The 27,916-nt window shown below is 48.5% G+C and overlaps 1 protein-coding gene across 1 annotated transcript; it reads left to right on the top strand.

The window, feature by feature from the left end:
- Positions 1–38: 38 nt before the first annotated feature.
- LOC144259107 (immunoglobulin superfamily member 2-like) lies at positions 39–27,471 on the top strand. The gene is made up of 10 exons (XM_077807287.1): positions 39–84; positions 2,121–2,501; positions 3,765–4,178; positions 6,670–7,056; positions 9,152–9,532; positions 11,228–11,644; positions 22,321–22,734; positions 23,337–23,726; positions 24,132–24,539; positions 26,412–27,471. Exons 1-10 carry the CDS (start codon positions 39–41, stop codon positions 26,678–26,680), a joined length of 3,507 nt encoding a protein of 1,168 aa, XP_077663413.1. The 3' UTR covers positions 26,681–27,471.
- Positions 27,472–27,916: the final 445 nt, after the last annotated feature.

Raw genomic sequence — 27,916 nt, 5'->3', positions numbered from 1 at the left:
CCACTTGCAGGGGAAGGACCCGTCTGCACCTGTTTGTAATGGGGCCTGTCCAGCGCTCGGCCGCTTTGCTTCTCTTCGTCCTCGGTGAGTGTCATGGAGCTTGTTGGCTTTCCTCTCCATTCAGCACTTGAGGGGGTGGGGGTGGGAAGGAGTGTAGGCAAAGACCAAAGGGAGGGCTTAGACGTGCAAGCCATCCATCACCCTTCTCTGATTTTCATCAAAGCCACCCACTCCTTTGGCTCCTCTCAGGGAGGGGACTCAGCCCCTGGGGTTTTGGGTGTGTCTGGGGTTCTCTGTCGCGCTGGCCACTGAGCTGGCAATGAGGTGCACTAGGGCTCAGTCGTGGACAGAGATGCCCTCCTCTCAGTGGCTTAGCATGGCCCATAGGGGTGCTGAGAGCACTGTGGAGGTACGTTAGCCTGGACGGGTGGGGCTGCTTTCTGTCACTCTCCTTTTAGTTGCTTCCTCTTGCTATGCTCCCCTGGCTGAGCTACTCCTGATCTCCCCCTTCAATGTTCCCGCTCCCTTCCCTTTTCTGTCCATTTACCTGGTCCCCTGCCAACTGAAAAAGCCAAACCAAAAACTTGTGGCGCTAACATGACATTTGCTGCCATCCCATCATTCACGCTGCTTGTGTATGACAGCCCTTCACCTGCCCTGGCTTAGCTATTTGGACTGGAAGCACTCCAGGGCAAGACCCCCTACTACTCTCTCTGTACAGTGCCTAGCTCAATGGGGCCTTGTTCCTGGTTGGCCCTTGATTAATATGATGATCTCTCCAAAATAAATGGCAAAAACTCCTGCCTGTTTCACTCCATTTTGTACAACTGCTGAATGCCCGACTGGCACACGTTACATCACCTTACTGCATACCCCCATTTATCACTAGCTTACACTGGACCTGCATGTTGCACCATAAATTCCATCCCAACTTAATTTGGCCCACAGCCTCCCTAGGGAGCTGCACCTGCTGTTATTGGTCCTTTTGCTTATGGTGCTGTTTGTACTTTACTCAGGAGACTAAGGGCTTATCTCCAAGGGAAGCTATTCCAGTATAGCGCAGGGTGTGACTATAAGGGCTGTAGTTATACTGATATAACTCTCCAGGTGGACACTGTGTTCCAGAATACAAACACCTTTCTCTGGGTTAGTGTAATCTACTTAATGGTCATTCTGGTCAATGTCTCTGTGTAGACAAGCCCTTTTTGGGACTCTCAAATAAAATGTAGATTAAAACAACTTGCTCTGTGAACTCCACTTGTAATGAGGGGAGAAAAACTACCAGCTGAGTAGATGACCCTGTTGCTTCCCATTCCCACTCCATTCAGGCCCCATGCAGACAGAAGGAGGATGGGCCATACAGCTGAGGGGTGAACCGCCCTTGCAGACTATTCACCTCTGCTGGGACGTCCTTATCTGTCTGCTCTGATGAGGCCTCCTTTGGCACAGCTCATCACCTGACATGTTCCTATAGCTGTTTTTCTAATGGCAAACCAGCCTTATCCCCCACTGCACTTGCAGCCCATCAGATGTGCATGCTGGCTAGTGAGATAAGTTTTTTCTGCCCTCTTTCTAACATCCCTTATGATACTGATAGGAAATTCGGATATCCACTCACCCCAGCTGTGTTATCCACAGGCTAATCACGCCCAGTTCTCTTAACCTCTTCATAGGACCCTACTGAAACCTGTTATCCTCTTTGGTGCTCTCCTCTGAACTGGCCCCACTTGATCTCATTAGAACTGTGGGGCATCCATCTCAACCCCATGTCACTCTGCTCTCCCCTCCAAACAGAGATCTAAGCAGCACCAAGGCGGGCAGAATAATCATTAAAAGGACGCCATTCCTTAAAATGTGAGGCGCTCGGTTTGAACATGCAGTCACTGGAGCTGTATGTGCCACCTGGGTATCCGCACTTGTAAATGACAGTTGCGCTGATACTTGATTTGCTCTCGCAATTGTGGTAAATGCACAAGTGACTTAAGCCTGTGACTGCAAGCACCCCACTTCTACAACTCAGATTCCAGGTATTTTTAAATCCCAAATCCCCTCTTTTGGGATGTGCCTCTAGAAGAACTTGCATTGCCACATAACGCTACTGCTGTTTCATTATTCATAAGCAGGCCTCTGCGTTGGCCAGAGAGTAGTGCTGGTTCAGGAAGGACGTCTTTACCGGGCTAGAGGTTATCACATCACCATCTGGTGCAAGGTCAGTGGCTACCAGGGGCCCTCAGAGCAGAATTTCCAGTGGTCCATTTACCTGCCATCTGCCCCAGAACGGGAAGTGCAGATTATCAGCACCATGGATCCCTCCTTCCCTTACGCCATCTACACCCAGCGTGTGCGGAGTGGAGAGATCTACGTAGAGAGGGTACAGGGGGACTCTGCCCTGCTGCACATCACGGAGCTCCAGGATCGGGACGCCGGCGAGTATGAGTGCCACACACCCACCACCGACGAGAGGTACTTCGGGAGTTACAGCGACAAGATGAACCTCTCAGGTAAGAACTAGAGAAGGTTGCTAGCCTCACACTTGCCATTCGGCCACCTTCTATCGGCTGCTCTGAGGCACTGGGTGAGGGTGGTGAGATAGGACGGTTCAGGTTTTGCTTTTCTTTTGCTGTTGACGCTGTCCAGCTGTGGCGGTCCCAAGTTGGCAGTGAAACCCTGTATGTCAGCATCCCATTTAGTAAAGGGAGAGGCCAGTGAAGTGCAGGGTCTAAAAAGCACAGAGACATCAGATGGCTGTTCTCCCCACCTCCTCAGAGTAGATGGAGGGACAGGTGTCTTCCTCCTTGAAGGGAAGGGGCAGATGGTGTGGTATTGGGAGAGGAGGTGAATAGGGTCTCTTAGCTAGGCCTTTCTTTCTTCCCCATTTGGGGCTTTTGCTGCTGCTCCACCTGGGGGGCCCCTCAGCCAGTCACAAACCCCTCCAGCGGCTCCCACTTCATGTTCCTTTCCTGGTGAATCCTCACTTCCACTAGGGAGGAGGAGCTGAGCTCCCCCCCACCAGCCAGAAAAGGAGAAAGGAAGGGGAGCCGCCGCTCTGCTATTAGTTGAGGAAGGGGAGCCGTGTTCTCCACACCTCATTTCTTGAACCCCTAGTCATGACAGAGCTCTAGCAGATCACATCAGAACATCTCCATGGATACAAAGGCCCTCAAAACTGACCCTCAGCATCCTTTAGGCCATGCCGATAGGACACAGGGTCACTCTGACATACGTGGGATGCCCATAGATGTTCCGGAAAGGGTGACCATCCTAAGAGACATCTTTGGGAAGGGGGGAGAGAGCTAGGAGGGGGAAGCATGACTGGGTGGGAGAGGCAAAGGAAAATGCCTTATTCAGAACTCTCCTATGTAAATGACGGTGCAGCATTCCCTAGAGGGAGATGCTCTGTGGTAACTTTGGTGGGGCCTCTGGGGTACCTCCCCCTCCTCCACACACATGTTTTCCCTTTATCCTTGGGGTGTACCAGCCCATACTCTTTGGGCTACACCTGATTCTCTTTGGAGTCAGTTAACTCTGGCTCACGTTGACTGAAGAGGGCGCAAGAGAGCGTTGCAGCAAAGGAGACATGCTCTGCCCACCCAGGTGCTGAGCCCCTTTATGTATCGGTGGCAATCAGCAGTGAAAGCTGCTAATGCCACAGAGTGGAAATCCCTGCACCAGGAGGAGGGCATGGCTGATAAGCAGGGTATCTATGTCTAGACAGAGAGTTGTTCCACTTGTGACCAGCATGGCTGTGTTTTTGTTGTGTTTAGTGATCCCTGACACCCTCTCCGCCACCATGACACCGCAGGCCCTCATCCAAGTGGAAGGAGATCCACTAGAGCTCACCTGTGAGGTGTCAAAATCCACAGCTCAACACACCCACCTTTCTGTTGCCTGGTACCATCTCCAAGGATCAGGAGATGGTCAGGCCATGGTGATCCTTTCCTTGTCCAAGGATTTCATCTTGACTCCGGGCTCCTCCTACACGCAGAGGTTTTTGTCAGATGTCCGGCTGGACAAGGTTGGGGACACCACATACAAGCTATCTATTGGCAGAGTGCAGCCCTCTGACCAGGGCCAAGTGTACTGTGAGGCGGTTGAGTGGATACAGGATCCTGATGGGACTTGGAAAGACATAGCTCGGAAAAAAACGGAAAAGACATCGCTGACCATCAGAAGCCATGGTAAGATGCATACAGCCCATTGGTGAGACGCACTGTCGTTATAAAATACCTCCGCTTCCATCTTAGGGACTGCAGAGGGATCCTAACTCGTGCTTACCCTTTCTACAAAGATGCCTTTTATGTAAATGAGAGTCAGGCTTGTTGTGTGTCTCTAAAGCCTCTTCATCCACCCAGTCATTAAGCCACTGCACAAAATGTCATTTTACACAACAGCATTAATGTGAATGAGATTTCTGAAGGTCTAGGTCCTGTAACATTTGACTGACAGGGGCTCTAGACAGGAGACAGAATGGCTCCAGATGTACACAAATCCTGTGTTTGATGATCAGAAGTGCTTAAGGGAGGGATGACTCAATATTGCCTGGCCCAACTCTCCCATCATTAGTTAATCCCTGACAAATTTTAAGATCATCTTAAAAATCATGACATTTTAAAACAAACTTTGGGTTCTTATTTTTCTTTGGGCATCTGAGCCTTTAGGGTTCAAGTTTTCAAGCTTTTCTCTGCAACCATGAGGGCTAGAAACACTGTGTTTTTTTTAATTGAAAACTGAGATTCTCATATAATCACCTGACTCCACTAAAAACACCCAATAGTGTGAGACTTTTCATAAAATTGTGAGAGTTGGCAACACGAACACCTTCCCAGATACAAATGAAGGCAATACTCGCATTGACTGCAGTGGGTACAGCATTGAGGCACTGGTGACCAAGACAAAGGGGATTATAGCAAGCACAGAGGTAGCATGGAGGAAGGTGGGAAGGGAGCAAAGGCAGAAGGTTAGGCCTGGGGTGGGGTAGGGAAGTTAAAGCAGTGAGAGAGAAAGGAGCTAAATGGAGGATACTGGCCCTGGCGAGGACAAGGAGCTGGAGCGAGCCGGGGGATGCAGTGAAGAGGTCTGACTAGAAAGTGATGTGGTGGGAACGGTGCACAAGGAAGGCTATCACAGAAATATTTTGGGAAAGGGTGGCTGATTTGAGATGTAAGGGGGCCAGAGGAAAGGAGGATGTTGATCGTTGAGGTGAGAAATGACCATGGTTTGGGCCAAAGTTAGTGGCCTGGGTGGAGAGGAAAGATCGGGTTTTAGAGTGTGGGGTAAAGGAAGCTGGCATCTAGTAAAGACCCTGATTCAGAACAGGAAACCAAAGAAACAAATAGCTAAATCAGTGTTTTTCAACCTTTTTTCATTTGCAGACACCTAAAAAATTTCTAATGGAAGTGTGGACCCATTACCAGGGGTCCCCGGACCACAGGTTGAAAACCACTGTTATATGGTAACAACAACTTTTTGCGGACCCCTGAGAAACAGTCTGAGGACCCCAGAGGTCTCTGGACCACAAGTTGAAACCCACTGAGCTAAATGGTTCAAACAGTTCATTAAGCTGTGGGCAAGATTCCATGCTGTGCACCCGTCAAACACTGCAAAAACTCTCTCTTCATGACCATAGATTTTAATTTGGAATGGCTGGCAGGTTTGACAACGTTTGTACCCCTCGTTCCCATTCATAGGAGAGGTTTTTGTGTGCACCATTGTTTGGAGAACAGCTGCAGTTCATATGAACATTCATAGCAGACAAGAATATTTGCTTTTCATTATTCTCCTGTTTAAAGTTTCGTCATCCAATCAGAAAGCAGAAACAATACCACGTAACTTCAATTACCAATCACATGCTATGATTCATGAATAGGGATTAGTCAAAGTAAAGAGTTTTGAAACTCCCTATAGGCTGAGAATTCTATTCTACTTAGATTAGTATATTATACTCATCACCCAGGTACCTGAACAGTTTACACCATTGTGTGAACGTGGAGGCCTCTAGATCTCATTATGCCTATAAACTATTCAGCCAATATTTGGGAATACCAAGCATATGTGCAGGAATCAGGATGTTTCTTCTTGAATTGTTTATGAACCAAACATTTAAAACTGTAGGATAACTTATTTGCAATAAATACTTAAAGCAGCTGTAAATCTCAGGAGTTACTGTATTTTTACCTTTGGACGATAATGTATGGTATTTCCCCTGGAGCTAGGTGTTGTCTGTGTAGCATTAATCTAAGTAGTCAACGCAATGGTCATGTAAAAATGCGACCTGTATACAGACAGAGATATGTTCTGCGTTTGATTTTTGCGCAGAATTCTCATTGATTTCATGAGTTCCATGCATGGGAGTTTGGTAGGGGATCTTATTCCCTGCTCACTCAGCAGTGACCAGTTTCTATTAAAATCTTGTCCTGAATCACCTTTTGGGGCTTTGGTTCAAATCTAAGAATTCCTGGGAGATGCCTCAGCAAGGGTGGAAGTTGGTCTACGTTGTACTAGACCTAAAAATACTTTGCCCTCCAAGAAGGGAGAATCTTATCCAAAGGAAATGGACTAAAGGACCCATTTGATAGAGGTCCCTTCTGACTCCAATGAAGCTAGTAATAGGAAGGGGTGATTGAACAGGGCCTCTTGACATACACTTACCTTGCTTTTGTTTTTCTACAGACAGAGATTTCCAAGCTAATATTGCTGCTGTTGAAAGTTCCCTTGCAGAAGGGGAGCCCTTGCAGGTAAATTGCTATGTGAAAGCCCAGAATAACCAAAACCGATGGTTCCAAGTGGTTTGGCTCTTCAAAGGAGTAGAAGTAGCTAGGATTGACCCACATGGGGTACTGGCCTTGAAGGAGGAGTATGAAGAGAGAGCTGCCTTGGGACATCTCCAAGTGGTGAAGAAAAGCAATGAACTGTATATCCTCAAAGTATACCAGGTGGAGTTAAAAGACAAAGGCACATACAGCTGTAAGGTTTCAGAGATGGAGAAGGCTTCCACAGGCTTTTCCACCACCCAGTTCAAGACATCGTCAGACATTGATGTCAATGTGATGCCAATAGGTCAGTGAAACTAAATGCCCTTTCTTCTAAGTGAAATCTGAAAAAGGTCCCTGGTCTGGGTTCCACTGCTATTTGGCCTCCTGCCTTGGCACAAGTAAGCTGTCCCCCAAAAGGGGTAGGTGGGCTATAGTGCTCGGTACAGTGATAGAAACCAAGGTATTCACACTGGCACACGTAACATTTCTACTGTAGCAAGGGAAGTGTGTGCTCTAATTCACTGTCTGCACCAATTCACCGGGTCACCTCCACAGAGTGTCCTGATGACCTGCTTCCTCTCTCCAGTAGGCATAAGAGTCTTTTCCCTCTCACCTACAGTCCCTCTTGCAGTTTCCACCACCTCTTCTGAGGCAGCTGCCTGTGCACACAGGGTGACTGAGATCCTACATTTGGTAGGATCAGTCCCAGTTTCATCAGGGCTCTCTACTTACTGCCTTTTTTATTGCCTATGCTTATGCGTGGTACTTAAAATGTGGGGAGATGTGGGGGGAGAGGGCAGATTCCCCCCCCCCCCCCAAAGAAAGTTCAGGTCAAGCTGGGTTGTTGAGAGATATACTTTAAGCACTGTCTTACCAAAGGTCCTGCTCCCAGATTGAGCCACCCCATTCCCCCCACCCCATACACATACTTTTCGCAAACCGCTTTAAGCATTGGCTACAATAGCCTACGTGGTAATGGTCCAAAGTCGGACAGCTTCCAGTATTAATACTGCCGTGTTGGGGCTATTATAGTAGAATACTGCAGTATTTTTTTTTTTTAAGGCCTGGATGGCTAAATGAGCTTTACTGACACTCCCAATGACTTCTCCTACCATGGCATGCTGTTCTACCCAACATTGCAAAGGAGACAACCATCACCATGGTGTCCCTGTGAATAAACTGTCAGGGGTGGTTACAACATTGGACTGGGGCTCAGGAGATCTGGATTCAATTCCCTGCTCTGCCACAGTGACTTTAAGCACGTCACTTAATCTCTCTGTTCCTCAGTTTTCTATCTGTAAAATGGGGACAATAATACTACTCTCTTTCACCCTGCATTTGCCTGTTTAGATTGGAAGCTCTTTGGAGAAGGGGCTGTCTCTTATGCTGTTTGTGTGCGTGTGTGTATGCGTGTGTACGTACACACAGTACACACAGGAGCACAATGAAGCCCCTGTCTTAACTGAGGCTTCTAATACTACTGGAACACAAATAGTAATGAAGGTCATGCACATATAAGTCAGGAGTCCACTCTAGAAAAATATCCAAGCTAGAAGAGTTCTTACTGTTTCTGTATTACTTGGTTTTGTTCATACAATGATGCTGTGTGAATTTTTGGTTTCAGAGTAGCAGCCGTGTTAGTCTGTATTCGCAAAAAGAAAAGGAGGACTTGTGGCACCTTAGAGACTAACCCATTTATTTGAGCATGAGCTTTTGTGAGCTACAGCTCACTTCATCGGATGCATACATCTTCTGTAGTTTCCACAGTATGCATCCGATGAAGTGAGCTGTAGCTCACGAAAGCTTATGCTCAAATAAATGGGTTAGTCTCTAAGGTGCCACAATTGCCACAAGGACTCCTTTTCTTTTTGCGAATACAGACTAACACGGCTGTTACTCTGAAACGTGTGGAGTAGGTGTTTTACTGCAGGCCTCTTGTAGCCGTGACAGCTCATACATTCTATTTAATACCCACAGGTGCTCAAATGCCAGGGTGATGGGCATAGTACAAGAACCTGAAGAGAATAATTTGTTTTCTTTAATATATTTGTCACAACTCTTCTTGTGTCTTTAAAAAAAAAAAAACCCTTTTAAAATGAAAGTTAAATGCATCTGGCTCAGTTGTGAAGAGCTGACGCGATGTGTCCGCACTGGAGCCCAGAATTTGCCTGTCTCAATGCAATAGGCAAGACTCTGCCAACTGAGTGTATTCACTGACACATTCCCTAATGCTACCACTCCAGGAATGCCACTGGCAGAAAGAAATGCACTTCAGGGTACTGAAAAAATGGCTCCAAATTTCAGGACAACTCCCCCTACCCTTTACATTGAGATTTACCTTGTTACGAGAATACTCCTGACTAGCTTGGAAAGATAATTGCTGCTGCTGTTGTTCGCAGAAAGCCACATGCACGTGTCTGTGCTCGGCGGCGAAAGTCAGATAGTGGAAGGAGACACCTTGATCCTTCACTGTGAGGTGAGCGGAGCAACAAGCCCACTCTCGGTGAATTGGTGGCACCTGCGAAAGAACGGAGATCAACCAGAGCACATAGTTGGGATGGAACAGGATGGCATGCTGAGGCCAGGTCCCTCCTACCAGGAACGCAGCGCTAATAGGGACCTCCGACTAGAGAAGATGAACTCTACCACGTTCACTCTGGCAATCTACAACACTTCAGCGACCGATGATGGAGGGTCTTACAAATGTGAAGTGACAGAGTGGTCCATGGACAGGAGCTGGAAACAGGCACAGGAAACATCAGTAGCCATTAGCCCTCTCAGTAAGTTGATAGAATCCCTTCCTTACGTTACAGTTGGATGACCTTCTATCATAGGTAGGGTGGTCTACTGGTTAAAATACTGGCCTGCGAAGGAAGAGACCTGGGTTCTGCTCCAAGCTTTGCCATTGACATACTATGTGACTGCAGAGAAATCGTTTAACAGTTGAGTGCTTTGGTTTCCCCACCTGTAAAATGGGGGGATACAACCTGCCTGCCCGCCATGCAAGCTGTTTGGAGAGGTTATCAATGAACACTGGTAACGTGCTCTGAGACCCCTGAATGCCAGGCACTGTGTAAATACCAATTACTACTCAGCAGGAACCCTTTTGGATCCTCAGCTTCTTGAAATGAGAAGGGATTAATCTATTGCCACAATGGTATATGGAAATGAAACTGAACAAAAGGGCTTGCTGAGTTGTACTACAAGAGTTCTCGGTGAGGGGTCCTTGATTTTGGAGCACTCTTTGCCCCCCCAGAGCCTCGTTTGGTTAACTTTTCCAGGCACAAGCCCCTTTTCTTTTTTCCCGTTTGGCTGTTGAGGAGGGTTTGGGTTGACGTGGATCTATTTAGGCACCTTTCTTTCTGTCCACGTGGTGACTTTTCGTTCATGGGCTAGTTTAGTTTAGACTTTTAGTTTACGGGCTAGTATGGGCTAGGTGCCTGTAGCACTGGATGGGCCATTGCATTTTAAAAAACGAAATAAATGTGTAAATAAATACTGCGGATGATCAGTGGGGAAAGTGTGCTTGGCAAAATGAAGCACCTATCATTAATCGAAAACAGACCCTTCCTTTAGCAGAGCTGTGATGGAATTCCAGACTGTCCTGCAGGGCAGGATTGAAGTATGGTGTTGGCAGAGCTGCATGGGGGACCCAAAGCTTTATCTACATTGAGGAGCCTGTGCTGGCAGAGCCCCCTAGTGTAGACGCAGTGTATGCTGACAGAGTTTTTCTACCGGTTCAGGAATGCCATCTCCCTATTACGGTAGTTGTGCTGACAGGAGCCTTCCTCTGTTGACATAGCTGTGTCTTCTCTGGGGGTTTGTCCATGTAGGTCTGTCACTAAGGGATGTGGTTTTTCACATCCTGATCCACACAACTATGCCTGTATAAAAGTGTAGCTCAGGCCTGAGCCTGGAATAGCAGGAGATGCTGCAGCTCAGGATTTAGGCACAATGCCAGAGCTGCGCATGGGATCAGGAGTGGAATAGCAAGGTGCACGTCAGGAGTGAGATGCATTCGGAGAACTGAGGGGCACAGGAATGGGAGAGCAGGGGATGGATGACTTTAATCAGGATTGAATTGTATTGGCAATGTTTGTATGATCCAGAATAGCCTGGGCGCTCTGTGTCATGACGGAGGCACACTGACAGCACGGGGCAGCCCAGATTGAAATAGCATTGAGGGGTAAGGAAGGAGCAAGGTGTGTTATCAGAGCTGTGGAATGGCAGGGAAGCTGGGTCAATGCTTCCTACATAATGATCAGGACAGAGCTATTAGTTTCCCAGTATCACAAACCCAAAGTTCACTTGTAAAATAAACAGCTAAACCCCAAATCACCCAATCAGTGTGGGAACAGCTCCTGGCAGGGGAGGATAGTGCTGCATGTGAAGGGATAAAAGCAGGGAGAATGACTGTACAATCTCTGTTATAATCTTACAAACCCAGTACCAATGATGTGCTTCCCTGTTAACAGGTCTGAATTTGAGCGCCACACTGGGAAGCCGAACAGCAAATGTCAAATTTACTCAGGATTTTGAACTGTTCTGCCAGGTCTCTGCCACCCATCTCATCTCCCAAGTGCCAATATCAGTAACTTGGCAATTCAAGACCATCCCAGAGGCTAATGGTTATCAACAGCTGGTCAAAATCATGCCCTGTGGCACCATCGAGTGGGGGGCTGCCCAACCTCACTTTCAGAGGAAGACCAGAGTCACAAAATCTGCATCTTCCTCCGAACTTCTAATCCACAGTGCCACAGAGCAGGATGCGGGCAGGTACAGGTGTGAGGTGGAGGTCTGGAGGAGAAGCTGCCAGCAAGCACGACACCCAGCGATGGCAGCAGCTGCTGCTGTGAAGTCTAACGTTGTGGAGATAAAGGTCAATCCACCAGGTGAGCTGCAGCAAATGCTTTCCTCCGGAGCAGCTTCTTGCTGTGCGACTTGCATAAATCCAAAAATGTAATTAGCAGTTACTCCATGGTCCTAAAGCTGCTAGAATCCCTCCGGGCTGGATCATGCACCAAGGCCACAGCAGCAGGTGCTGCTTGTATTAATTCTGCCTCATCCAGTGTGGCTGTTACGCATGTTAAAGTGAACTTAGTGCTGGTGAGTGCAAGCCTCTGGTCATCCATAGAATGGGTACAATGTGGGGAATGGCTGTTGAAGATTCTCCCCACCCTTCCCCCCCGACACAGAGAGAGAGAGAGAGAGAGAGAGAGAGAGAGACACACACACACACACACACACACACACACACACACACACACACACACACACACACACACACACACACACACACACACACACACACACACACACACACAGAGCCTTGCTGGTGGGCTTTAAACCTAACCTCTGGGGCAAAGTGAGAGTTCATTCCGTGGCCTATTCAGTCTTTGGCCTCTCTGCTCACACTGTCACAAAATGGGGCCAGTGGAGGAGATTCTGAAACATGAACACCTCATTTCACTAGATAATACTTAGACTGGACTAGATGACCTACTGAGGTTTCTTCTAGGCTACATATCTATCCTAGGCCCCCGAATGGCTACCATATGGTCACTACTGCTTTGGGTTGGACAGGAACCAGTGACTTGGATGTAAAAAGCTCCATTCCCTACTACCAGTCCCTTGAGCCTTCCACTCTCCACTTGTCCAATGTATCCACAACACGTTCTTCTCTTCTTACCAGCCTATATACACTAGAGGTCAATATAGTCTACTTGGGAGGTGTCATGGCTTGTGAAAAAGAAGCTGAGTGGATCTGGGTGTTTTGTACTTTTTACCCTTCTGACTCCAGTGGCTGGGAAGGATCCCTCTGAGGCATGGTACATCCTGGATTAAACAGCATCTGTATATCTGATTCTCTGTCAGTAACCAGAACTTTGATAGGGATCTGTACTCTGTGTCGTATCTCTCGAGAGTCTCCCAGTATCTTGTAGGAAGTCACAGACTGAAATTCCCCATATGGGACCATTGAATGTTGTTAGTGAATTTAATTCCTTGTGCAGATCCTCAGCTGGTCTGTGTAACTCCATCAAAATGGATAGAGCTACATCAACTTACAGCAGCTAATTATCTGGCCCCTTGAGAATACATGGTGACTGTCCAGGCCTGATCCACTAGGCCATTGAAGCTCAAGCCGAGGACTGTGTCCCTGTTACCATGGGGATTTCCTAGTACCAGTTCTGTTCACGAAAAATCAGTCTTTTTTTGCTTGAACTATTTCTAATTTTTCCACTTAACCTAAGGCTGTATCTACACTTAAACTGCTACACAACATCGCAGCTGCAGTGCTTCAGTGCGGACAGGAGGGATTATCCCATGGCTATAATTAATCCACCTCCCGGAGAGGCAGCAGCTAGGTCGATGGAAGACGTCTTTGATCAACCTTGCACTGTCTACACAGGAGGTGGGGGTCAGTTTAATTATGTCCCTCAGGGGTGTAGATTTTTCACACCCCTAAGCTACATAGCTGGGTCAACCCACTTTTTAGTGTAGACCTGGCCTTTGGCTTATAGGGAATGCAGTCCCATGAACTGAAATCTTGAGCTTTCTGCGGTCATAACTGAGGGGCTTGCTGTAGTGTATTTTAATATGTCCTCTCCTGTTCAGCCCGACTGCCATGACTCCCTATAGGTCCATAACTTCTTAGAACACAAGAACAGCCATACTGGGTCAGACCAAAGGTCCATTTAGCTCAGTATCCTGTCTTCCGACCAGGGTGCTTCCTACGGGGCTGCCGGGCCCAGGACATAGGCGCCGAGTTTCTAATCTACGGGGGCTGGGGAGGTGCTCCGCCCAGGCCCCACCCTCACCCTACTACTTCCCACTCCACCTCTTTCCCACCCAGTTCCGCCCCCAAGCGCGCTGCACCCTCGCTCCTCTCCCCTCCCCCCAGCACCTCCTGATGCCACAAAACATCTGATCCGTGGCAGGAGGTAGGTGCTGAGAGGGAGGGGGAGGTTCTGGTAGGGGGGCTGCCAGTGGCCACTGGTAGTCTCCTCTCCCTCCCGCCCGACTGCTGCTCTCCTCCTCGCTATTTGCCTGTCTGCCTGCCGCTCACCTCCCCACCCCGCTCGCCTCCCCGCCTGCCTCCTCATGATTTTACTGAAGCGCGGGTTCCCCTAAAGTGCAGGGCCTGGGGCAGTTGCCCTGATTCGCCATACCCAAGGGACGGCTCTGCTTCTGACAGTGGCCAATACCAGGTGCCCCAGAGGGGATGACCAGAACAAGTAATCACCAAATGATCCATCCCCTGTTGCTCATTCCCAGCTTGGCAAACTGAGGCTATCATTGCTCCCACCATCCAACATTGCTGCCCCTTTTCTTTCCCCAAGGATTTGGCCATTGTGACTCTCTGGTTTGCATCTGGAATACAGACTTTCAGTGAGCACGAGGACCCAGGGAAACAGTAACACTGAAGGGGAACAAGGGGTGACAGTGAAGCAAACTTAAATTTTTTAATCTAAAATGGCCACAGAAAACACCAGTGGAAGGCTGTAGGTTACTTATGCAGACATATCTTGGTCATGGAGCAGGAAGAGGCTAGGCTTGCTCTGTATGCTCCCAGGATGTTGTGTTCATTCCTGGAAACTGCAGTACAGGAAAGATACTAAAGTTGAGCGGAGAACAACAAAAATGATCAGGGGGATGGAGGGATTGATTGGAAAGCTAGCTGTGTACTGCTTTGGTAAGAAAGTCATCGGCTTATGAGTCTATCTGGTGGACAAAAGTACCAGAGAGGATAGTACAGGGGCTTGGGGAAGGGAAATTAAGCTAGGCATAACGGAATGAAACTGAGTAACAGAAAAAGGTGGCTGCAAATCAGGAAAAACTTTTGCAATGAAACCTACTAGGCTAAGTAGTAATATCAAGTGGGAGATGGGAGCCCCATTGTTTGGGACACTTTAAACGGAGACTGGGCAAAATTCCCTAGAAAATGAAGGCTAAGAAACAATCCTTCCTTTGCAGGAGGAGGCTAGATTATAAAACAACAGATTACTTCCATATCTAATTTAGGCCCTGACAGTTCAGCATCCTACCTCCCTAGGGTTGCCCATACCCATTGCTTCAGAAGAAGTTTAAATCTACCCATAATGCACCTTAACACTCTACTGGAGAGAAGGATAAAGCTCCTTTCTAGCTCTTGCCCAAAAGGATTCTTCCAGAACCCCGAGAGATGCCCTTCTGGTGGTGCTGTTGCTGCTGTGTGTGTCTGTCTGTCTGTCTGAGAGAGAGAGAGCAGGTAGGTTCTTTTGCATACTCCAGCTGTTCCCCAGCTTGTCAGAGCAGAAAGTGCATTGTCAGCAGACAGGGTTCAAAAACGAGACCATCAGCGGGAGATTCTGCTTAGTTAATTAAATTGAAATTGGTTCTGTTTTTGTGTTCACATCTTTCTATAGAGGGAAGCGGCCTGTCTGTTTTTTATAGTAATTGAACTTTAGCAATGTGGTGGTGAGAGACAGAAGCTTAAAGCAAAAGGGGTGGGGCTTTAGCAAGCACTCTGCTGCCTCTTGGGGACGATCTTTAGAGGAGTTGCAACAAAAATTCCTCTCATGGGAATCAAGTGTCCCTTGTTAATAGCAGGCTATGTGGTCAAATTCCCTGTGTGAGCTCTGCTGAATCCCCATCCGTTTCTCTGGAACATTTCCTGGGAGGAGACTGCCAAGCCACACACATTAAAGTGAGGTCCCCTCCCACTCTCAGGCTGCTGTAATACTAGCTAGGACTAACAACCCATCCTGACTTTTTTTGGAAAGGTCCCAGTTTTCAGTGAGTTCATCTTGAATCCCATGGGGCCGGATGGGCTGCATCCGAGGGTGCTCAAGGAGTTGGAGGATGTGATTGCAGAGCCATTGGCCATTATCTTTGAAAACTCACGGTGATCGGGGGAGGTCCTGGGTGACTGGAAAGGCTAATGTAGTGCCCATCTTTAAAAAAGGGAAGGAGGCGGATCCGGGGAACTACAGGCCAGTCAGCCTCACCTCAGTCCCTGGAAAAATCATGGAGCAGGTCCTCAAGGAATCAATTCTGAAGCACTTAGAGGAGAGGAAAGTGATCAGGAACAGTCAGCATGGATTCACCAAGGGAAAGGCATGCCAGATGAATCTAATTGCCTTCTATGACGCGATAACTGGCTCTGTGGATGAGGGGAAAGTAGTGGACATGTTATTCCTTGACTTTAGCAAAGCTTTTGGTATGGTCTCCCACAGTATTCTCGCCAGCAAGTTAAAGAAGTATGGGCTGGATGAATGGTGGATAGAAAGCTGCTTAGATCATCTGGCTCAATGGGTAGTGATCAATGGCTCCTGTCTAGTTGGCAGCTGGTATCAAGCGGAGTGCCCCAAGGGTTGGTCCTGGGGCCGGTTTTGTTTAATATCTTCATTAATGATCTGGAGAATGGCGTGGACTGCACCCTCAGCAAGTTTGCAGATGACACTAAACTGGGAGGAGAGGTAGATACGCTGGAGGGTAGGGATAGGAAACAGAGGGACCTAGACAAATTAGAGGATTGGGCCAAAAGAAATCTGATGAGGTTCAACAAGGACAAGTGCAGAGTCCTGCACTTAGGACGGAAGAATCCCATGCGCCGCTACAGACGAGGGACCGAATGGCTAGGCAGCAGTTCTGCAGAAAAGGACCTAGGGGTTACAGTGGACAAGAAGCTGGATATGAGTCAACAGTGTGCCCTTGTTGCCAAGAAGGCTAACGGCATTTTGGGCTGTATAAGTAGGGGCATTGCCAGCAGATCGAGGGACATGATCATTCCCCTCTATTCGACATTAGTGAGGCCTCATCTGGAGTACTGTGTCCAGTTTTGGGCCCCACACCACAAGAAGGATGTGGAAAGCGTCCAGCAGACGGCAACAAAAATAATTAGGGAACTGGAACACATGACTTATGAGGAGAGGCTGCGGGAACTGGGATTGTTTAGTCTGCAGAAGAGAAGAATGAGGGGGGATTTGATAGCTGCTTTCAACTACCTGAAAGGGGGTTCCAAAGAGGATGGATCTAGACTGTTCTCAGTGGTAGTAGATGACAGAACAAGGAGTAATGGTCTCAAGTTGCAGTGGGGGAGGTTTAGGTTGGATATTAGGAAAAACTTTTTCACTAGGAGGGTTGTGAAGAACTGGAATGCATTACCTAGGGAGGTGGTGAAATCTCCTTCCTTTGAGGTTTTTTTAAGGTTAGGCTTAATAAAGCCCAGGCTGGGATGATTTAGTTGGGGATTGATCTGCTCTGAGCAGAGGTTTGGACTAGATGACCTCCTGAGGTCCCTTCCAACCCTGATGTTCTATGATTGAGGCCACCATGCAGGTTAGCCTGAATCTGTGTTACAGTGTGATACATCTTTTCCCTTCTTTCAGTTCAGATTATTGACCCTGCTATAGCTCTTTGTCTCCAAAGGTCTCAGAGTGCGTTGCAAATTGTATTCAACAATCAATTTGCCACTGCTGCAATAGCATCCACTCTGGTGTGGGTCACAAGCAGCTGTTTTACCATGCTCAAGGCTGCCATCTAGAGGAAGATTATTCCAAATGTCTGAAGCCCACAAGGAGTTTGAATCTCAGATGATGAGCCTACTCTTATGAGACCACAGTTATGGTGGCCATCACAGGGGATTGAACCAAGGACTTTCAGAGCTAACCATGAGTTGTTATAGATTGAGCTAAAGAGCCTGTCTCTAGAGCTGAGAATGGTATCTTCTGTGGATCAGACACAGAAGGGGACACGACACACTGACCAGCAGGATACAAAAGTCACAGCCTTTCAGGAAAAGAAATGAAGAAGAATAGTGTAACCCTTTGAAAGTGGAGGTGGAAATAAATGGAATCAGAATGCGATTGTATAAATAGGCTAGGAGTCTGGAATTCATAGCCCTATTCTAATAAGGAAGCCTAGTATCTTTAATGACCACAAGTGATATCACGGCCTTTGCCTTTGTCTCATCTAAGAAATGGCTCACTATTCCTCTGAGATTAAGGCGATTAACTCAGTATTGAACAGCACCCTCTATTAAGCCATCACACCACTTCCTCTGATATGCAGGTGTTCTCATGCCATTGACGGTGGCATAATTTTGAAAGCCCTATGGTTTGGGTCCTAGCTTCCTGAGGAAGCAACACCTTCCCTCTGCTCTGCCATAAGAGCTGAGATCCGCTGGTGCTCAAGTCTAGATTTAAAAGCCTGCTGGCAAGGTATTCTCAGTGGATGCCTCTTAACCCTGGAATTTCCTTCCACTTTTAGTTAGACGGTGGCAGAGTCTGTGTTGGCCTTCAGGGCACAGAATAAGACTTCCGGATCTGGGCTGGGGGCAAGTGACATTTCTGTTATATTTAGCAGTTAGGTTCTGGGGTTGAATCCGTTTTAGGTTATGAAGAGTTAATCTATGCTGCATTAGATTTGTGCTAATACCCAGAGCTGGCTCTGAGGGGTGCCATTTTAAGGATGGAGAAATAAACAAATGAAGTCAAATCCGAGTCCTGCCCATGCTCAGCTCTGCTTAGCCCATGGGATCTGATATGGAACAGTCAGAGGGGTGCATGGCAGCAGGACAGATGACTAAAGTGGGTGACCCTTGAGACAGAAATGCATTTGCTCCTCTTTGCTTCCTAGCCATTCTGTGCATTCACGCAGGAGCAGCCCTAGCTATTGAGCTGGCCAGGGTGGAAAATGTTTTTTGGCAACTATGCCTCTTTCCTCTCCCCGCAATCCTCCCCCTCAGCAGTCGAGCCAAAAAAGTCAGAGTTAAAATGGTCAGCCAGCCGGAGTGGAGCAAAGAATGAGGGGGAAGGAGGAAGGCTAGTGGTATGGCACCCCCCTGGAAGTTGGTGCCCCCAGAGAAGCTGCCCTGCTTGCCTGCCCCTAGAACCATCCCTGCGTTCACAGCCCAGCTTCAAAGCACAGATGTCATCTGCTGGGAAATACAGAGCAGCAAAGCATCCTGCCACCCCATTTAAAGCAGCTGTCTTTTTTCTTTCCATCGCCCCTTTGTGACTCTTGTCACAGTAGGACCCAAATCCTCGCTGCTGTTCTCACTCTGACTTGGCAGCCTGCAAAGAGTCGGGCTGCGGAACATGCCTTTTCCACCTGCCTGAAACATTTATGAGGCTGATCCCCGTGTATTGCGTTTTCAATTTGAGAGCGACATGTGCTAATGTCTCCAGTGGGATTTGAGATGCGGGGTGGGGGGGGAGTGAGAAATAGAGAGTAAGACATAGAGTTGAGGGGGAGGGGAGGATGCAGATGCATTGAATAGGGAAAGGAACACAGGGATAAAGGCGAGAGAGACTTGGCTAGCAGATGTGAGAGGGAGGCAGAGGCACCACCCAAGCCCCAAGAGGGGTTAGGGAGGCTATCTGAGTCGAGAAGCGGCAACGATGAGCTCTGAAGGGAGACATTCCTCTTTGGCCGGAGAATTGAGGGGCTGTAACACCTAGGTTTAGAAGGGAGAGGCACACAGTGGGGCTGGGGGGGAATGTGAGGCTCTTGGGGGCACTGGCAGACGTGCAGAGGAACTCTCGGAGGGAAGGAAGAGGAGAAGGGGAAACATGAGGTGCTGGCATACGTGAGGGGCCCTCTGGAGACAAGGAATGTCCATAGGTTCTGAGAAGGAATAGGGGTGCTGAGGGGATCCCCAAAGGAAAGAGGAAATGTGGGGGGGCTCTGAATAGTGAGGGACCTCTGGGAGAAGATAGGCTGTGGGGGACACCAGATGTAGAGAGGGATGTTAGAGGAGCCTTCAGGGCAGTGGGGAAGGAAGGGAGGAGGCAAAAAGCCTTGCTCCTGAGGAATAGGGGAAGATGCCAAGCTCCTACGTCTCCCAGTAACATCAGTGGGAGCTGAGGGGACACAGTACCTCACAGGATCAGAGCCATAATTCTTACCTCGTGAATTAATAGTTCCTTGATGCAACCGTTCCTGACTCTCACTGAAGTGTGTGTGCATGTGTGTTTGTAAAATTGTCCTGTTCCCAGGGTGGCAGGATGTTGAATGCCATGCACCTCATCTACATCTTCACAGGCAATTTCTTCTGCCTCTCCTGAGATCCCACTGACCATCATAGCTGGGATTAAAGACCCCAGAGCTAATTTCCGTCCTCCGCAGTCCTCTGTATGTTCAGTATATGGCAATGCCATTCAGTTCTCTTTGCCATGGTGGCCAGCAAAGAGAATAGTGTCCCAGTTGAATGCATAAGGGGGGGCCTCTAGGACAGGATGCAGGAACCATCTATATGGACAAAAGAGTCTCCCTTGCTAGCTCCTCAATCCCACCCCAAAATGATGATCAGATCCCAACTCTAAGGCAACAACTCCCCAGTCCAACCCATCCAGCCCTGCAGCTTCTGGGATGGGATAGTTTTTCTATATCCTCAGCACCTGCTGTCTAAGAGGGTGAATGAGAGCCTGAAAAGGGAAAGAAGAGAAGGAGAAAAGTCCCCAAAGACGTGATCTCCTGCTTTGTGGCTAGTCTTGCCATCTAAAATAAACGGGCCTTTAGAAAGCAGGATGTGGGGTATGTATGCATGGGGGATGGGAGGATTACGTGGGAGACCTGCATGTTCACATGCTTTTTATTGCTTTCCCAATCGATTTAGCAACAGGTGATGCAATCGGAACTAAGCCCCATAAACAGAGACTGCATTAGCAGGATACACCTCAGTATCATTCCAGTGGGAGATGGTTACAGAATTGAAGACGGATTAGGATGTTTCTTTTGTTGGCACTAGAGACATTCAGCACTTAATTGAACAATTACCAGGTATAATGACTAGGGACATTCAGAAACACATTACCAAATTTCTAGTTATTAACCAAGGCAGACAGATGAGGCAGGAAGTGTTAGTGAAACCCACGCAGACTCTTTAGTTTGTCTGAGATGAAAGGCCCGCATTGTTCAGTTTCCAAAGCTGCACTTTTGTGTTAATTCATCTTCTCCTCCCTCCCCATTGCTTCACCAAAGAGGACTGGCACCAGTGGGATCTTCATTCCCGGTTTGTCCCCCTCCATTATCAGCTCGTGCATCAATCCCATGCCAGTAATGCCGCCTGGAGGGCCCACCTACTGCTGTGTGAAGGGAGTAAACCTCAAGAAGGCAGATGAATTGTTTGGGATGGTACACAGGGGTCTGACTAGAAGTAATGGGATTAACTGGCTGGGGAAATTTTCAGACAGTGAGATAGCAGAACAGTCTCCCAAGGGAAGGACTGGAAGCCCCGTCGCTTGAGAAAATTTAAAACTAATCTGTATTGGCGTTATTAAAGTATGGGAAATATACCTGGAAAGGAACAATCCTGCCTGGGCAGGGAGTTGGCTGGGTGACTGTAACAGGGTGACCATCCCCTTAAGGGTAGTAGGGCCTGTAGTGGTCAGTCAACACCTCTTCAGTGGTGTGACCCTTAAGTTCTGGGACTTTGCCTTCCCTAGGTCTTCATCCACTCTACAGAGCTAGCTGTTGGGAGAAGGAAAATGGTCCCGGGACAATAGTTAAGGCTTGGGGAAAACCCAGGCTGTCATTTTTTTAAGGGCCTAGGACCAGGAGCCTTACAGAGTGGGCGAGGCAGGGCTCTGTGCTTTCCCAGTGAATTGGGACGCGCTCTGGGAAGAGGATTGTATATGTTCGGTTTCTACCAGGGGCAGAAGGTTTTGCCTGCTGAACTCTCCTAGCCTGCGGGTGAAGGGACTGACTGGGGGAAGGGCCAGCTGGAGGGGAAGCTGGCTGTGGCTCTACAGCTGGCCTAAATTATAACTCTAGCTCCTGTCTTAAGGAGAGAGAGAGTCTGAAGTATAAGCCAGCTCTGGGAAGAGGGTGAGAGCCTCCTGAGCAGGGAAGAAAACTGGCCCCAGGACTCATGGGCCCAGAGTGGCTGTGAACTTCAGCAACTAAAGAAGTTACCCTCTGTAGAATGAGTTAATAAACTAGCCCCCACAAAGGTGGTATATGTTTGAACTCCTGTGGTCTGGATAACTGACTGATCTGGTCCGAAAGAACAGAGGCAGGGTGCTGCGGAGCCACACTTGGCCAGCAGGAGGTGCTGCAAGTCAGGCAAGTCCTTTGACAGTGACCATGGAGTTCTTCTATCTCTGACTTCTGTGATTCTCACTGGTGCATTCCTTTAGCCCTGGTGGTCGGATAGGTAGGTCTGTGCAGATTGGTTTGCTGTAGGATTGCTCCTGAGTGCTTGAACGTGTGTGCGCAGGCTTGTTCTTGTAGGGTTGCTTGTGAAGGCTGAGTTGGACACACATCTTGTTATTGTAGGATTGCTCATGGGGGTTCTGCAAAGGAAAAACGTGTCCAAAGATTTTTTTTTTTTTAATTACCGAAACATTGCAAGGACTCCTAAAAGAAAGGAGATTGAAATTGGGGCCAGGCATCCTTCAGAATGCAGGGTTTCTAACACCTGAACAGAGCCTTTTATGTGTAATTTCAGACTTGTTCCCTCCAGCTTCTCTTCTCCTAAGGCTTCGTAAGCCATCATTTCAAGAAATCTATCCCTTTCCTGCTGGTGTTCTAGTACTGGTATCTACCATAGTAAATTCTTCTCTTTTTCTTCCTGTTGATTTAGAGAGCAAGCTAAGAGTAAACACAGAAGATAGATCCCTGGAGATCTCTGGCGGCGCAGACACAGAAATCGAATGCAGAGTCACATCACTGACCCAGAGGGATTCTCAGTTAGCCATTACCTGGTACTTCTTACCGCCTTCTCCAGCTGATGCTGCCCCACTGCAAATCGTGAGGGCCAACTATAGCAATATCCTGGACTACGGGGCAGAGTTCAGCTCTGCTATACAGAAATCGAAATTCCACAGTGAGAGGGTCTCCAGCAACCTGTTCTGGCTGCATATTCTGTCTGTGAATCATGGTGACCGTGGCAGGTATTACTGCCTGGTAGAGGAGTGGCTGTGGTCTCCAGACCGTGGCTGGTACAAACTTGGAAAGAAGGAATCAGGAAAGACCATGCTGGAGTTCAAGGTTTCAGGTAACTATGCTATCCTAGAAGGGATCCTTTATCACAGCATGGATGTCCGTAAGAAGCCAAGGCTGGATCTCCAGCTGTACTGAGCTCATGCTAGACACAGCTGTGGTGGAAGGCCTTCCTTGATCAATTATGCAGGCTGGAATGGTCCCTTAGGGATTGCTTCTTCCAACCTCCGTCTTGTCCTCTCCCTGGCCTGGCGCGTCCTGCAGCCCGGAGCCCTGAGTGAGCGATTAGGAAGCCTCTGAATACTGTGGTGCGGAGGTCACCTGCCCAAGTGAGCCGGTGGGGCTGTGGAGGCAGGGGCTAGAGCCCTGACTGAGCCGTAAGGGTGGGAGTTAGGACTTGCAGTAGAAGGAGCCCCGAGCGCCTCACACAAGAGCCAGTTACATGACTTCCCATCAACCCTGAAAAGAATGTGATTCCAGTTCTTAAACAGGGGCCCTTTAACAGGCCATCCACATTGACCCCTTGCCCCTCCACCCTACCCCCCCCACATACTGTATGGAGACTCAGATCAGCCTCGAACAAGCCTGTGTGTGTCTCTTTGTGCTGTGGAACACAGTCCCTAAATGAAGGCCTCTTCCACTTGCCTCCCACACCAGAAAACAAACTCCATGTTGAAAAAACAAACCACAGCATCACAGCCACTGAGAATGAGGACGTGACCATGAGCTGCCTCCTGCAGGGCCCTTCCCAACCAGCCTCTCTCTTCTCTGTCATCTGGTTCCATGGTTTGGAGCACTCTGGGATGAAAACCCTGGTGAAAGTCCACGCCAACGGCATGGTGGAGTATGCTGAGAAGATGGCGGGGAGGCTGCACCTTCGCCGCCCATCCTTCGGTGACTTCAGCCTGGTACTGTGGAGCGTGGAGCCGGGCGACGCAGGGCTGTACTGCTGCCAGGTGCAGGAGTGGCAGCAGGACAGCAGTGGCAGTTGGGTTCAACGGGCGTCGGAAGTGTCGGGGTACACGAGGCTCACTGCGCTGCCTCCAGGTAATGCTCTCCCCCCACCGCCCCCCCGGCCCATTCCCAGTTCCCCTGCATATGACGTTGCCCATCTCCAGCAAACATCTGCTGCGTCTCTGCAATGTTCCCATGCAGCCAGGGTCGAGGGGCACTGCAGGGTCTGGAAAGGGGAGCACAGCTGGAATAGCAGAGATGACTGCAAGTTAGGGTTCAGCTGCACTGGGGTCAGTTGCAGGAATAGCCTGCTGCAGGGAAGGAGGCAGAGCTATGTTGGGGAGGGAGGGCCAGAAGTGCATGGAGTGCTGCTGGTTGGTATGTAGGGAATAGAAAAGAAGGGAGGAGTGCCTGCCAGCAGAAAATATACCTCACGATGCTTTTGTTCAACAACCACCCAGTTCCCTGAAGCCTCTCTTCTCTCTCCTTGTGGGATAGCTGATGACCTGCAGGTGCAGGTTGCAAGCTCAGCAGCTGTGCTGCAAGAGAACCAGGGGGACCTCCACCTAGACTGCAACTTCATCTTGGGATCGCCCGGCACCGGCGGCACCGCCTTCTCCGTCACCTGGTGGAGAATGACCAGGGGAGGCAGAGAAGAGTTATTTAGTGTGAACCACAGCTCTGTGTTTCAGTACGGCCCTGCCACCACCAGCACTGTCAGGAACCGGCTGCGGTTTGAGAGGCCTGGGGAGCTGCAGTACAGATTGACGCTGCTGAGGCCTGAGGTGTCTGACAGCGGGGACTATCAGTGCCATGGGGAGATGTGGGTGTTCGGCCCTGGGCGCGGCTGGTATCAGAGGAGTGTAAGGCACTCAGGGAACATCACTGTGCTGATTCTTCCAGCAGGTAACCAATGAGCAACTTTCTAAGTCCTTCCAAAGCCTCTCCCTTGCCTCCAGCCCTGCAGGGGAAGGAGTGAAGATGGGGCCCAAACCAAACCCCGGAACGGAATGTTTTGGAATTTACTAAGGGGGGATCCGAACTCAGTCCCACAGCTGTCCCTTAGCTCTCTAGTGGGCCAGACCCAGGAGCTGGGTACCTCAAACTCTGGAGGGGAGGGGGTTTCCAGGTTTGGCCTGCAAGGTGCTGAGCACTGACTCCGATCCAGCAAAACACTTAAGCACATGCTGAGCTTTAAGCATGTGAACAACCCCACTGACTTCCAAAGAACTATTCTTGTGCTTAAGTGCTTTGCTGGATTGGGACCGAGCACTCAATGCCTTGTGAGATCAAGCCCTCACAGTCCTAACCTGAATCTTGGAGCTTGAACCTGTGTTCTCATTAGGCTCTTTTTTTTTTTTTTTTTTTTTGGAAAAACTTAGAAAAACCAGGGCTTTCATTCAGCTTGGATAAACTCTTGGGTGGTCATCCGAATCTCTAGAGATTGCAGAAAGCCCCTGGAAATCCTCTGGGAATAGGCTTTCATGGTGATGCTTCCAGTCCTGTCTGTTCTCATAGTTGGCCCCACTGGAAACAACCTTCCTTTGGGGGGTAAACTGGGGTGTGTTGAAGGCCTGGACAAAATTCGGAAATGCAGAGGGATTCTGCAGCAATGAAACTGAATAAACAGAACCAAAGATTTCAAACTTATTTAGTGTGTTTAGGGAGGTGCTGAAGATTTGTCATCACCCATCTGCGGTTAGGATCTCAGTCATCCTCGTAACTGGATGCTAGCTTTCTGTTGTACTGGGATGTTTCTTTCACTAGCTGTTCCTTTGTGTGGATTATTTATTAACCCTCCTTGTTGTTGCTGAGTGAAATAGTAATTGCTGAAAATTTCCCATGGAATTTGGATATATATTTTTGCCAAGTAGTTTTGCATCCTCAGTGTTTTGATTTCCGTAAAATTCCAGGAGACTGGATATTTTTCACAGCGAAGCACACAAACTTGGAAGTGCCACTCACTCGAAAAATGTGTGTGTCCTGGTGAGGATGTATCCCACAGGATTTATGATCTAGAGGAATGATATCTTAAATTCTAGACCCTCTGCTAACACTCCCTGGCCTGAAGAATTCTTATATAGTACTTTTACTTTTATGGGGTAGGGTAAATTCCTCCCATTTTACAGATGGGAGAATTGAGCCTCAGAGTGATGAAGTGACTTTCTCAGTGAAACACAGAAAGTCAGTGTCAGCACCAAGACTAGACATCAGGTTGCTTGACTCCTAGGTCCTGCCTAACTCTCTAGACCACATTGGCTTCCAGGCTAGTCACTTCCTGAACAATCCTAGATCAAAAAAACAACATATACAGCCCCAAACTCATGAACAACCCTATAGCAGCATGCCTGGGTGTTTTATGGCATAAAGGGGAAAACTAAAGGAAACAAACAAAGATACCAGGAATACACCAAAGGGACCATTCTGACCATCGGTGCTAAAGCAGGCCAGAGATTACTTTCTGTGGCCTGTGTTATGCAGATCGTTGGAAACTGCTGATTTCTCAAACCTGAAAGTTTATTGTGAAGGGTGTAGGAGGGAAAGAGAGACTCACACAATTGGTTGAGCTGGGATGTGGGAGACCTACATTCAAGCCCCTGCTCTGAATAAGGAAAAACATGGACATGAATGTAGTTCTCCCATGTCTTGTGCATCCCAGGTGAGTGCCATAACCACTGGGCTGTTAGCTATAATCCCCCATTAGTGCTGTGAATATTGAACAGCAGGAGGAGTAAGTACAATTAGCTGCTGTGTTCAATTGTTTTCTGTTTTTTGCAGAGTCAACAATTTCTTCCAGGGTCTGTTCGTCTCCGTCACTGCTCCACTTCATCCTAATCTACCCCCTGATTCTGTTCCTTGGCCTGATAGCTGCTCTCCTCTACTTTTATGTCAAGAACAGGCAGACCCACAAGGAATCGATCTATCAAAGGAAAGGAAAAGAGCTGTGGGTGGATTTGAAAGGGGCTGGAGATGTTGAGCCCACTTATTCTGACCATAGTAATCTGGAGGAAGAGATGAATAATCTGAAGGAGGAAAAAATGGACTGAATGCTCAGGTGGCATGCAGGGGGAAAGGGACTGTGTGCTGCTGTTCAGCATCATATGCTCTGAACCTTGAAAATGTGCATTTTCCTTCAGTCACCTTAATGTGGCAAAGTAAGAAAGTGATAGGAGACAGATTGGATGGCTAAGGTAATGGGACTGGAGCTTTCTTGCCTCTCTACTTGCATAGGTGCCTATGTGGCTCTCCTCCCATAATGGTAGTTTCTGTGGCCTTCATAATATTAATCAATTTATCCTTACAAAATCCCTGTGAAAAAGGAAGGTACGATGCCTATTTTACAGATGGAGCCTTGAGACACTGAGAGATCAAGGCTGAGATTTCAAAGGGACTTGGACATCTAATTCCTGTTAACTTTAATGGGAATAAGGCATCTAAATTCGAGATTCGACTTTGAAAATCTCAGCCTAAGGGACTTGACCAAGGTCCAACAGGAGGGCTGTAGTAGAGCTGCGACGTGAACTCACATCTCCCAAGTCCTAGTCCAATGCCTTAGCCACCAGACCAACTTTCATCTTACGTTAGCTGGCTCTAGTGCAGTGGTCAGTGGCTAGGGGCCAAAAGTCATTACCAACTACTTACGCTTGAATGGTCTATGAGAGATGAGTTGGTGGGTCTTAATTCAGTTCTCAGGGGAAAGGAGTCCTTGCATCAATAATCACAACTCCAGCTGCCACCAGTTTGCCTCCTTGTTGGCAGTCGTATCTGAGTGGGCCCTGGAGACTGGACTCCCCTCCCCTTTCAGAGAGTGGTCCCTTCAGGGCAGGAGGGAAGCACAGTGGCAGAACAGTGTGTGTGTGTGTAGGGGGGAAATCTAGAGTCGCTCCTATTACTGGGCCTCTGCAGTGCGTAAGTAGAGGCCTTCACTCTCCAAAGCTGTCCATCCAGCATTAAATTCACTCCAAAAACATAAATGTAAAAATCCCCTCTATTTCCCATCCCACCCCACCCCACCCACTGGAACACCTCTGTCCAATGCATGCTATGAATACCCCTCTTTCCGCTAGCCGCTCAGTACAAAACGACCTGAGTGCCCTGCCCCATCTGCTAATTAAAACTCCAGTTGTACCAGCTCTGGCCCGGAACAGAGCTGATGGGCTCTATATTAGGTGAGGGCTAGCTGAGACTGAAAAGATGTCCATGTGGAAAACACCAAGCGTCTTGGAAAGGTGTCCGAGAAAAGGTCTTATTGTCCCAGCAAGGGAGTTATATGGAGCTGGGGA

This window comes from Eretmochelys imbricata, chromosome 1 (genome assembly GCF_965152235.1).
Source record: "Eretmochelys imbricata isolate rEreImb1 chromosome 1, rEreImb1.hap1, whole genome shotgun sequence".
NCBI classification, from domain to species: domain Eukaryota; kingdom Metazoa; phylum Chordata; order Testudines; family Cheloniidae; genus Eretmochelys; species Eretmochelys imbricata.
The sequence above is the reverse complement of the archived record's forward strand: the minus strand, read 5'-3'. Positions and strand labels throughout refer to the sequence as shown.

Coding starts and splice junctions, on each gene's coding strand:
- LOC144259107 (XM_077807287.1), top strand. CDS start 39: ATGGGGCCTGTCCAGCGCTCGGCCGCTTTGCTTCTCTTCGTCCTCG. Junction 9,533..11,227: donor AGTAGCCATTAGCCCTCTCA/GTAAGTTGATAG, acceptor CCCTGTTAACAG/GTCTGAATTTGAGCGCCACA. Junction 23,727..24,131: donor GCTCACTGCGCTGCCTCCAG/GTAATGCTCTCC, acceptor CTTGTGGGATAG/CTGATGACCTGCAGGTGCAG.